Consider the following 12,297-nt stretch of genomic DNA (forward strand, 5'->3'; position numbering starts at 1 on the left):
TGTCAGTTTCACCCCTTAGAGATAATGAAAAATAGGCAAGATGATTTCAAAATATGCCCACAGGGGCCAGCGCTGCGGCATAGCAGGTAAAGCTGCTGCCTGCAGTGCTGTCATCCCACATGAGCGCTGGTTCAAGTCTCAGCTGCTCCACTTCTGGTCTAGCTCTCTGCTATGGCCTGGGAAAGCAGTGGAAGATGGCCTAAGTGCTTGGGAACCTGCACCCACATGGGAGACCCAGAAGTAGCTCCTGACTCCTGGCTTCAGATCATCCCAGCTCTGGCCATTGTGGCCATTTGGGGGAATAAACGAGTGGGTGGAAGACCTTGCTCTCTCTCTGTAATTCTGCCTTTTAAATAAGTGATCTTTTTTTTTTAAAAATCCACAAACTCTTTGACAGTACTCTTCACAAGGAGGTGCCTAATTCCACACTCCTTGAATGTGGACTTAGTGACTTGCTTTTAAGGAACAGAAAGTAGTGGAGATGATGCTATGTGATCTCCTAGGTGAGTAATAAAAACAGCTTCTGCCTGTCTCTCTTTTTCTCTTTCAGATCATTCCAAAGGAGGGAAACCAGTCTCTGAACTGTGAGGACCCTCAGGCAGCTCATTGGGAAGTCCACAGGGTAAGGAACAGAGGTCTCCCTTCAATAACAAGCACCAACTTTGGCCAGCCTCTAAGTTATCTTGCAAATACAGGTGGTCCTTCATGTGAGGGTTCCAGCAAACAACCCTGGATCAAAACATTCGGGAAAAAAAATTACAATCAAAAACTGTGTCCATGCAGAACAGTTACAGACTACTTTTTTCCTTGCCGTATGGTACAACAATTTATATAACATTAACAATGCTTTAGGTATTAAAAGGAACCTAGAGGTGACTTAAAGTACACAGGAAGATGTGTATAGGTTATATGCAAGTAAAACATCCAAGATTTTGGTAACTGAGGAAGGGTCTGGAACCAATCCCCCATGGACACCAAGGGATGACTTTACATCTTCTAGCCCCAGGCACAACTTCAGATGACATTTGCTGCAACAAATTCTGATTACTCCTTCTAAGAGACTCAGCACTGGGAATTTCCCAGCTAAGCTGCTCCTGAAGTTCTGACCCACAGAAACTATGGGGATAATACATGTTTATTTTCGAGTTAACGGGAAAATTCATTACACAGCAATGTACAGCTAATATAACTGGTAAAGAATGCAAAAAAAAATTTCACAACTAACATCTAATGACTGCTGCTTAAGTTAAAAATCAAGAATGTTATCAAACAATGTAAAACAGTTAGCAACTTAGCAACTTTTACTTTCCTTCTTGTGTATAGAAGGGTACAGTAAAGCAAATGTCAGAGAAACTCTCACCTTGCAAGTGACTGCTCCAACTACTTGCCATGTATCTGCTATATCCTGTTTACCATATTGCATGGATTTTACCTTTTCAGTGATAGAAATGGAAACTTGGGGTTTTCCTTTGTATGTTCCAGCTCTCCAGGCTGGCTGTTTTTGTGGCTGAGTCACAGAAGCAAAGCCGACATTATCTAGTGAATTCTGTAAGTTGGCATCTAACAGAGTTCCAAATGGGCAAGCCTGGAGAAGTAACTCAGGCAGCTGGCTCAATTTTGTATTTAGCTCAGTGTCACTTTTTTGACCTGAGTAAAGAAAATCCTGTATCCCAAAAAGCAGCTCCAGGCCTTGAGAAATCCCACTAATGCTAATTAATGGTGGACGGGGGTTTAGAGTTTGTTCAACCAGTGGAACACAAGCATATATCATGTCATTCTTCAGAAAGGCAACAACTGGCCAGAGTTCTTCACTTCCTACTGGGAGTCCATAGATGGATGTTTTATTGATGCGTGAACAGCTATCACGGCTCTCAACGAAGTCCTTATCATCACCCAGTAATCTCAGTTCGGAGAGTAGTGCTTTGAGAAAGGGACCATCTTCAGGAACAGGCACATAATTTGCTCCATTGTGGACGCTGGCTCGTTTTTCAACAGTTGGATACCGTCTGCATTATGGAAACAGAAACATTATATATGATTCTTCCAGGTAAAATCAAAACGGAAGAATTTCAACAAACACTTAAAACACAAGGTAAACAACAGTAACAATGAAACCTTAACAACAAATACATACACATACCCACAAAAGCCAACAACTGAAAATATTATATGTTAAGTACTATCACAACAACTTTTTCATGTTTGTGGTTATCTCAAAATATAAAGTATCACTATTTACTAATGAATATGCTTCCTTCAGCACAGTGATTTCATTTTTAAATAGGTGGAGTTCCTGATTCTAATTCAGAATCCTTGCTTCTCAGCCACTAGAATTCCCTCGATAGGCAAGAAGCGTATACCAGGACCACTTCAGGCATTTGTAAGGATTTTCGCCCTCTGATTCCATCTTAGGAGCATAGGATCAAAGAAGCCGTTCAACTTAACCCTCCGCGATTTTGCATGCACTAGTTGAGATGCTACTATTTTAAATGAATAGTTTTACTACACTGAACCCGCAGTGAATCCCAGGCACCTTGGGTCTTCTTGCTAACGCCTACAAACACATGGAAGATCATTTTAATAACAATTATTTACATTTATAGGCCTGGAAGATACTAGGAGGCAATCAAAAAGAAGAACATCAGAGAGTCCTGTATGGTTTGTATGCTCTGGGTTGAATGGTAAGTTTTTAATTCACCACCCCCCTTTGAAAATAGAAGATACTTTTGCTTATTTACAGAACTCTGTTAAATTACATTTTCTTAGTTCCCAAAATTGCACTTTTCCACATTCCTTTTCTTTCTACTTCAAAGTCCATAACAAAGTCATCCATTAGCTATTAACTTGAATAAACCACCAAAATCCTTAAGCTTACTTTCTTACTTGTAAAATAAAAGGGTGGGAACAAATCAGATTTTATCAATGGTCAAAAGCCTATCTAAAACAGTATTTTTCACTAATCTGATGCATTTTCCTGATTGAGAAAGGCAAAAAATTAGCTATCACACTGTAGTGAACTAGCAGGTAAATGACATTTCTTTCTTTAAGTCTCTAAATATGAACAGTAGCTAACTCTGGACTAAACCATAGTCTTATTCTCTATTTATCTATAGGAAAATTAAAGTTCTTAGGGATACAAATTTCATGATTGAAATAAACATAAGAAAGAGGAGAAGTTAGTCTGATCTCCTACATAATGCCTGCATTTGTTAGATGACTCAACCTGTTACTTCAAATTTATTTTGGCCTTTTTCTAAAACAGGACTTAGCCCTTAAATAGCCCTAATTATGGGTTACAATAGCAACTTAAACCACACTTTAGCTGATGTTATTACTGTCCGGACAGCAATTTTTAAACAAGTTTTGTTGTATGTATGTGTGTGGGGGGAAGAGGCAAGCCCAACTTGCCTTACCAAGTTTGAAATAATGGACATTATCCTTAGACTTACCCATGGGTAAGATGTAGCGAATACTGTTTGGCCTTAACATCAGTCCCAGGGGTCAGAAAACAGGATATAAGAAAACAATTAATTTGTTCAATTTGTACAGAATTAAAGTGATAGATGGGTTAACTGAATCCAATTTGTTGCCTCCACAGAGATGCTGAAAAGCTTCCCCAAACATATTTGCATTTTTCTTCTAAAATATTGAGCACAGTGGGAAAACAATCTGAAAACTGTTTTTTAAGTAGTAAAAATCTTACCTCTATGAGATACTAAGATAAGCCACAAAGTCACATACATATTGGTTCGAGGTAGCTAATAAGACAGACTGATATTTATATCGGGGACATAATAAACAGTACCAATAGCTCCACCAATCAAGAAAGGAAAGATACACTGATTGGAAGATGGTAGTAGGAAAACTGGCCCACAATACAGAGAAAAACAAAATGACAGTCCTACTTAACACTATATCCAGAGATGGAATACAGATGGGTTAAAGACCTAAACACAACAGATAGAATTAGAAAGTTTAAACAAGATAATATGGGGAGAAATCTCTGGCAAATATGGACAGAAGAAGAATTCAACAAATTCCCCAACGCAGTAACTACTCTGAATGCATAAAAATTAGTGACTTCTGTTTAACCACGGGCAACACAAAGTCAAACAGCAATGATAAATCAAAAGGAAATACATGAACTACCAAAAAATGACATGGTACTAACATCAAGAATACACAACAAACTCCTACAAATCAACAGGAGAAAAACAGCAACTTTCAGGGAAGAAAAGGACACAAGCAATTCACTGAAGGAGAAAGCAAGGACTGGTAATCATTCCTGCATGGAGACACGCACCTGAAGATATCCTTCCCTGGCAAAAATCAGAGTCAGGGTTAGGGGAGAATGGAGGTACAGGAGCCTTGCTCACTGCTGATGTGCAGGTGGGGGGAAGCAGAGGTGTGCCCCAGGGACTGGCTGAGGCAGTCCACATCAGCATTGTTCTGACGGCTGAGAGCTGGAGGCGACTTGGGAGAGGAGCACTAGGCTAAGAGGACAGGTGAAATGTGGAGGAGACAAACCAGGAGTGCTACAGAGCAGGTAGAAGCAACGGGCTAGCTCTGCACGGTCCAACATGGGAGACACTGGCCACGCGGAGATACCTCAACTTAGAGCTCAACACCCACGTGCGGCTCGTGGTTAGAATATTAGCCAGCGCCACTGAAGGACATTCCCGCTTTCCCAGCATCCTAGAAATGCTACGGGCAGTGCTGCTCGAGAGGAACACAAAGTAACGGGATGTTTGCCACAAACATGACAAATGCAAGAAAAGGAAATGAAGTCACATTTAATTATTACTTAACTATGCAATTTCAAAAATACAAATAAAAGGCTAAAATCAAATATGCAAGAGTTACCTGTGAAGAGGAGGAGAACAGTAGAACTAGGAACCCAAAGGGAATACGGAAGCAAAATGAGGGGAACCTTGGATGGACCCGAGAGGCTGACACACCATGGAGCAAAGAGTATTATCAGCCTCCTGTGCTTGAGGTCCGACAACAAACCTAGGCCAGGCCTCCTGGGGAAGCCTCTGAACACCAACTCTGATGCCCTCGGTAGCGGAAACTGTCTGGGGTGCAGGAAGGAATTTTCCCGAACCCACGTGTCATGCAAGTTTACAGTCATTTCAGTCAATTCCAGTAGGCCGCTTCCCTCCTAATGGAGCTTTCCTCGGCAAGAATAAACCGCCGGCACACAACCTGCAGCGCCACCGTGAATAAAGATGCAATACAACATTCGCCCATCACTCACATTTTTGTTTTTCAAGGATTTATTTTTCATTTACTTGAATGGTGGAGAGACAGAGAGAAGTCTTCCATTTGCTGGCTCACTCCCCAAAACGGCCACAGGAGCTGGAGCTGGGCCAGGCCACAGCCAGGTGCCTGGAGCCAGGCCTCCCAGCTCCGTACAGGGGCCCGAGCACTTGGGCCATATCCGCTGCTTTCCTAGGCCACGGCAGGGAGCTGGATCGAAGTGGAGCGGCCGGGTCTTGAACCCGGGGGGCCCATATGCAATGCCAGGGTGGCAGGAGGTGTGTTAACCTGCTAGGCCACAACCCTGGCCCCATCACTCACACTTTCTGAGCTATCGCACAGTTCTCGTTACAGAGCTATTCTGACAAAACATGGCACATTCTAAACGTGGGCCAGGTCACCTACACCACCTAAGAAAAGGTGAATATAATCTTATTTTTCGACGTCTACTTTAACAATTAGGGAGTCTATCTGAGGATGTCTGGCCGTGACACACTCTGAAACATGAAAACAGGCTGCTGTTCAGCCAGGATTCCTAAGCAGGAGGTAAAACGCCCCCGAGTGATTTTTTTATCAATGAAAGCTGAAAACCGGGAAACACGATTAGTACTCAGTTCTCTCCCCTCCCTTTCCCCTGCGATGCTGAGCAGGCAGAGTCCGGCTGAAGATGCAATCGCACCAGTGTGTGTGTGTGTGTGCAGCACAGAAATAGTCGGTATGGGCCGGGCAGCAACGCATTTACTCCTCACAACACTGCGAGGTAGGAGCCCTAAAATCTACACTCCGCGGAGTGAAGGGGCCTGCCCCAGGTCATGCAGCCCTGCGTGGCGGACCTGGGTCACCCACCCCCGAGCCCCGGGCCGGCAGACGCGCGTTTACCTGGAGAATTTCACCGTGCCACAACGCGGAGTCCCCGGCTCGTGGCTTATGAGCCACACCGCCCGCTGGGCCATGGCAAGCCGCCGACGTCTCAGCTCATCGCCTAAGCAAGCTGCCCGGGGAGACTGGCTTTCTCCGATGGCCTCGCACCAGGCATCCGTCCGGCGCCACCGACGGGCGGGTTTCGAACAGCACCGGCTCCTTCACGGAGGAGACGAACACGCGACCCGCTCCGGGGCAAAGCACAGCACAAAGTTCCCAGACCCTGTGCACGCAGAAGCTCCCGAAGCGTACTCGACCCCAGGACTTGTCTTCCTCGACAGCCCACTTCCGGGATGGTAGCCCGCAAGGACCAAGCTTCCTCGGGCGCCCGCGCGCGGAGCCCCTTTTTCGGTTCGCCCGCCGCTCGCGTCCCTCGCCCGCCCCTCCCGCCCGCCTCCCGGGCGCGCGCAGCTCCACTTCCGGCGTACGAGGCGGTGACAATGGGAGCGGCGCGGGCGGCGCCGGGAGGCAGCTGACAGGCGTCTGCGGCTTCGCTTCATGGCCGCCCTGCCGCCCCGCCTGGGCTCTGAGGGGACTGGGGAAGCCCGCGGGGGCCCCGAGCCCGAGCTGGCGAGCCGAGCGGGGAACCTGTGCGCGGCGCCGCGGAGGCGCAGCATGTGAAGCCAAGACGGCAGCCAGCGCGGGGCGATCCTCCCAGCCGGCCGGGATGGCCACGACGGCCGAGCTCTTCGAGGTGGGTCCCGCGCGCGCGCGCGGAGCGCAGGCCCGGAGCGGGGAGCAGGGGCCGGCGGCGGCGGTGCGGAGGAAGGGGCGACCGCGAGGGGTGCGGCGGGGGAGGGGTGGCGGCGGGCCGAGCGGGGCGTCGCGGAGGCCGGGGTGACGGGTGCGGGGTGGTGGGTGGGCGGCGGGAGCCGGGAGCCCCCGGTGCGGCGAGCGCTGGCTCCCCGGGGCGCCGTGCGGAGGGGGCCGCCCCGCGCCCGACCCCGGCGGTGTTGGGGGGATCTCTGTCGGGAGCGGGGCGCGGGCGCCTGCGGGTTTCCCGGCACGTTCGAGAGGATCGGGAGTGGGGTTTTATTTTCTTTTATTTTTTTGGACAATGAAGGCCTATTGAGTCCTTCCGATTGGAGGGCGGCGGAACTGAAAGGAGCTGGTGGGTTGGGATCGTGCGGGAACTGGGGTGTTGTTATAAAACCACCCGAGGAGCGACAGGTGACGGGCGGTGCGCCTCGACTGTCGTGTGTTTCCTTGAGCGATGTCAGGATCCAAGCCTCAGCGTTTGATTTCGTGAAGCCCACGGTGAGGGCCGTGGTGTTTGAGATAATAGAATGGGAAAACTCTGATCGGACGGATGAAGCATCTCCTGGCGTGGAAGGATCCAGATGAGAGCGAGCAAGCGAGGCGCCCCCCGCCCCCCCTTCATGTTGGGTGTACGCTTGTTTTTCTTGTTGAGTAACCAAAGTGTGAGTAAGAATTGAAAACACTGCGGCTGACAAATGGAGACTTTCTCCTTGAGTGAAAATTGTGTCCAGAAGATTCAGCAGTTTTTGTGGCTTCAAATTTGAATATCACAGTTTCTGTAACAAATAAAATTCTATTGTGCGTATTTTTTTTTCTTTAAATGTTTAACCACTTTTCGCTTATTACATTTTGGGTTTTAGTTGGTCAGTGTTTCGATAAGTAATAGTAATTTATGAGTGGAGGATTTATACTTACAAGGGAGACTTCAGCAATATTGATCGCATTTTCTCAGACTGAAGTATTAGGAGATAGAGTACATTAATTTTTCTAATTTCAGAATTGTGCCTGGAGCAAGGAGACCTTGTTCTTGCTAACAAGTTTTACTTTGCGCCCCTGGGCAAGATACTAAAGTAGTTTTGGAGTTCCTTGTTTTATTTTTCACATCTTCCAAAAGGGGAAAGCTGTTTATGGAGTTGTTTGAGATCTTCACTTAATGAGTTTCGTTGCAAACCCACTGTTAACAGAAAACTGTTACATTGTCCTACAGTTCACAAGACTTTATGAATACTGGTTGAGGTTCCCAGTTGTGTCTTGCACTTTATTATGTGTATTTTTTCAAAAACCTTGACCGGGTGATTTTAATAACTTGTTTGAAATGTATATTTGATTCCTGTCCTCACCCTCAGGAGAAAGAGTAGGAGGTGGAGAAATAATGTATCTTGCTTTCTACGGTACTACCATTTGTAAAGTAGTTAAACTAAGCTAGTTTAACTTAATTTAGTGACTCTGGTTACATGGTAATCATAGTGATGATACAGACTGTAGTCTGGTGGCCAGAGGGTTCTTAGAACAAATTTAAACATATTTATAGGTTTTAAACTCATGTGTCTTTTCCCTCTGACCATTTGTGGCTTATTGCTTGGTCAAAATGTGGAGGCATGTATTTGTACTTAGAATGAAATGCTCCCAGTTGCAGTTAGGAAGTGTCCGTTTTGGGTTGATTACCAGTGCAGCCCTACAGTGGTCTCTGACCTCTTTGCTTCAGGAGGAGAAGGGAGGGGGGAAAAAGCAGCTCAGTCTCTGTTGCTGTTTTCTGTAGCTACTACATTAGGAGCCAGGTCCTAGGATAAGTTAGGGAGTGTCTTTCTCTTGCTTCCCTTTCTTAGTCACAGCTGAGAACTGTGGAAAACATAGGGCCGGATGTTGTCAGCCTACTTTTTTTTGCGCATCCTGGTTTTCATGCACTATCAAACAGAACTATGCTTTCCTTTTCCACACTGAAGAGAAGTTAAGTAACTTAAAATTAAATTTTTCAATTCATGAGGCTTCATTGTGTTAACTTTTACCCTTTTAAAGTTCTTTTACTAATGCTTTACTAATGCTTCTTTAACAGAAACAATTTCATACATAAAATCAGAACTGCAGAATATTTCCTCTGTTGACAGAAATAATTTAGTAATAGATGACTTATTTATTGTAATAGCCTATATCCTAGAAACTGCTCAGAATAGGTTTTTAGTTTCAAACCTTGCTAACAGATCTTTCTGAAAGGATTCTTCTGTTTGGGTTTTCTTTTTTTAAAGATTTATTTATGTATTTGAAATTCAGAGTTACACAAAGAGAGGAAGAGACAGAGATATCTTCATCTACTGGTTCACTCCCCAAACAGCCTCAATGGCTGGAGCTGGGCCAGGCGAAAGCCAGGAGTCAGCAGATTCTTCCTGATCTCCCATGATGGGGCAGGGGTCCAAGCTCTTGGCTCATCATCTACTACTTTCCCAGACACACTAGCAGGGAGCTGGATTGGAAGTGAGGCAGCCAGGACTTGAGGAACCAGTGGCTTTATCTGCAACACGGCATCGCGAGACCCAGGATTCTCCTGTTTCACTCCAGGATGGACACTGTGAACAGGGATTCCATATGGTTTGGATTAATTATACTTTCTACATATAAAAAGTAGCTTGGATAAATTCATTTTCTATTGCAAATATTCCTCTTGCTGTACTACTAAGAACATGGACTGCTTTCTTATTTGCTAATTTTCTTTCCTACTTTTTAAAAGTCTTCTTTTCTTCCTGGGCAGGCTACCTTTGTGAAGAGTTCTTTGTAAGATCCCTTACTCATTCATTCAACAAATCTCTCTTGATTACATAGTAGGTAGAAGATAAGGTGCCAAGTAATGAGGCTGCATGTCTCAAAGGGTACAATTTAGAAATACTAATCCTACAAGGTGTGCTGTAAGAAGTCCAGAATGGTTCAGAGGTCAGATAAGTTATGAATGGACATAGTCTGTTCATTGGCAATTTCCAATATATCTTTCTATATTTATATCCCAACTTATGTTGACTGTGAGACTGCTTTCTATTCTGTACTTCTTAACTTGATTATGTACTTAGTTTGAAAAATGTAGAATTAGATGTAGAAACCATCCTCACCATCAAATAGGGAAGAAAAGGTAGAAATATAACAACATTCTCTAGACAAAGTTATAAATGGTATCAAAGAAGGCTAAAATTCCAAAGGCATTTAGAGGATGGGAAGGAAAGGATTAGAAAATGGCATTTGAATTATATACAAAGATAAAATAGTTTGTGGAACTGGGTGGAGGGGCTTTCCAGTAAAGCAGACTATGAAAGTGCATAAAAAGAAGAGGACAGGCCTGGGAGACAAGGAAGAGTTCATTTTGGCTGGATATAGCACACATGAAAAGGGGGATTGGCTTGTAAGGGAAATAGGGATTTAATTGTGGGGATCCTAAATAAGGAATTGGAATTTGACTTTTTTTTTTTTTCCTATAAATGTAGATATCTTTGTAATAGTGTCTGAGGTCAGGTAATTTGTCTATGGTGGCAGTGGCTATTTGACTTCCACCTTAGAATGTGAGTATCGCAGACACATTTATGTTTCTCTTAGATTTTTTCAAACTAAGTTACAAAAACTATTTGAAACAGACTTGTTGAAAAAAGTGTTTCCTGTTCAGTTAGCTAGCTAAGCATGTGTTTGTGAAATTGAGATAACACAAGGGAGGAGTACCCTTTACCCTCAAGGTGCTAAAATGCTATTTGACCATATCAGTTGTTAAATAAGTATTTGCAGAATTTGGCTCCCACTTATAGTATTAATGTATTAATTAATTATTAATTCACTAAACACTTAATCAAATACCCTGCCTGCCTGAGACCAGACATTTCAGATACTGGAGTTAAAAGATGTTGAAGTAAAAATCTAGTTGAAGGAGGTGGACAGGTGAACCAGTAATATAGTACAGTGTGAGTAGAGAATCTCTTCCTGTGCTTATTAGGAAAGGTTTCATGTGGTAATGACATCCAGGTTGGGTGTTGATTGATGGGTAGAAAGCTGGAGAAGGGCATTCTAAGGCAGAGAGAGAGGTGACTCCAGTTTGTAAGGTGAGGGGTTTTGAGGGAGTATTGAGAAGGGATATTTAGGAACAGGGAGTGATGGTTTATGCCAAGGCATTTAAACCAAGGAGTTTGGGAACATTGTGAGAAGGTTTTCATAGACCATGCTTAAGGGGACTGACTTGAATTTATACCAGCTTAACTTCAATAATACATAAAAACTCTGCTCCTTTAACAGGTATGTCCCCAACCCTTTTGAGGTGATAACTTGCTGATAATATTTTAGAGGATCCCTTGTATGTGACAGTTCACATTGTTCATGCTGCTTTCAGAGTTATCTTTGTCTTTTGAAAGTTTGATTATAATGTATCTTGATGTGGATCTCATTATAACGTTTCTTGATGTGTTCATCTTACTTGGAGTTCAGTAAGTTTCTTGAATGTTTATATTCACTTTTTTTTTCAGATTTGGAAAATTTTCAGTCATTATTCCTTCAAATACTTGGTCAACCCCTATTGCTCTGTCTTCTCTTGAGACTTCCACAGTATGTATGTTGGTTTACTTGGTGATATTCCACTATTTCCTTAATTTCATCAGTCTCTTTTCTGTGTGTTTCTCAGACACAGTAATTTCTATTTCCTGTCTTCACAGTTTCTTTCTTCTGCTTATTCCAATCTGCCTTTAAATTCCTATAATGGAGTTTTCACTTTGGCTATTGTATTTTTTAGCTCCAGAATTTGTTTTCGGTTTCTTTTTAGGTTTTCTCTTTATTGACATTTCCATTTTGTTTGTACATCATTTTCTTAACTTTCTTTGCAACTTCCTTTATTTCTTTTAGCATCCTTAAGACAGTTGTTTTAAAATTTCCAACTAGTGGATCTACCATTAAGTCTTTTTTCAGGGGTGGTTTCTGTTAATTTTTTTTAAAATTTAATTTGAACAGGGCATAGTTTTCTGTTTCTTTGTATGCCTTGTCGATATTTTGTTGAAAACTGGATATTTGAATCGTTCAATGTGTTAATTCTAGAAATAAGATTTTTCCCCTTCCTCAGAGTTTATTGGTTGTGTTTGTGGTTTTTGTTATAGGCTGTCTCTGTGAGGAGTAAATACAAGGTGTACCTTTCCCTGGTGTGTGCATCACTTTGTAATTTTCTGTGTACCTGGAGATATCCTGGTCTTTAATATCTGATTCCCAAAAAGGGGGGAAAGAGAAGAATGAAGAGGGATTTATTAAAAAAGATTCCAGCCCTTTGAGTCCTCTGGAAGTTACTTTATCCAGAGGGATAGAGGCTTGTGAAATGGGAGGGAGAAAATGCAGCAACAGTAGTCATCAGCCTCT

General features: G+C 43.6%; 2 protein-coding genes and 1 long non-coding RNA gene across 7 annotated transcripts in view; 2 read left to right on the top strand and 1 right to left on the bottom strand.

Moving 5' to 3' along the window:
• Nucleotides 1–3,727, top strand: part of LOC127483723 (uncharacterized) — a 31,749-nt gene extending 28,022 nt beyond the window's left edge. The window contains exons 3-5 of the long non-coding RNA XR_007910283.2: nucleotides 551–622; nucleotides 2,604–2,681; nucleotides 3,599–3,727. This is a non-coding gene — a long non-coding RNA (uncharacterized lncRNA). The remainder of the gene's footprint in view (nucleotides 1–550; nucleotides 623–2,603; nucleotides 2,682–3,598) is intronic.
• Nucleotides 1–6,275, bottom strand: part of AP5M1 (adaptor related protein complex 5 subunit mu 1) — a 42,877-nt gene extending 36,602 nt beyond the window's left edge. For all 4 annotated transcript variants that reach the window (XM_017348333.3, XM_070053598.1, XM_051822219.2 and 1 more), the window contains exons 1-2: nucleotides 6,139–6,275; nucleotides 1,361–2,006 (exon numbers count right to left, since the gene is read on the bottom strand). In XM_017348333.3, the coding sequence (XP_017203822.1) occupies nucleotides 1,361–2,006; nucleotides 6,139–6,212 (720 nt within the window). In that variant the 5' untranslated portion in view covers nucleotides 6,213–6,275. The remainder of the gene's footprint in view (nucleotides 1–1,360; nucleotides 2,007–6,138) is intronic.
• Nucleotides 6,276–6,542: 267 nt separating this feature from the next.
• The window catches only part of EXOC5 (exocyst complex component 5), a 57,128-nt gene continuing 51,373 nt past the window's right edge, over nucleotides 6,543–12,297 (top strand). The window contains exon 1 of one of the 2 annotated variants that reach the window (XM_051822216.2): nucleotides 6,543–6,874. In XM_051822216.2, coding sequence (XP_051678176.1) covers nucleotides 6,848–6,874 — 27 coding nt within the window. In that variant the 5' untranslated portion in view covers nucleotides 6,543–6,847. The remainder of the gene's footprint in view (nucleotides 6,875–12,297) is intronic. The other variant, XM_051822217.2, reaches the window with a different exon arrangement.

The sequence above is a fragment of the Oryctolagus cuniculus genome, chromosome 12, assembly GCF_964237555.1.
Source record: "Oryctolagus cuniculus chromosome 12, mOryCun1.1, whole genome shotgun sequence".
Lineage (NCBI taxonomy): Eukaryota > Metazoa > Chordata > Mammalia > Lagomorpha > Leporidae > Oryctolagus > Oryctolagus cuniculus.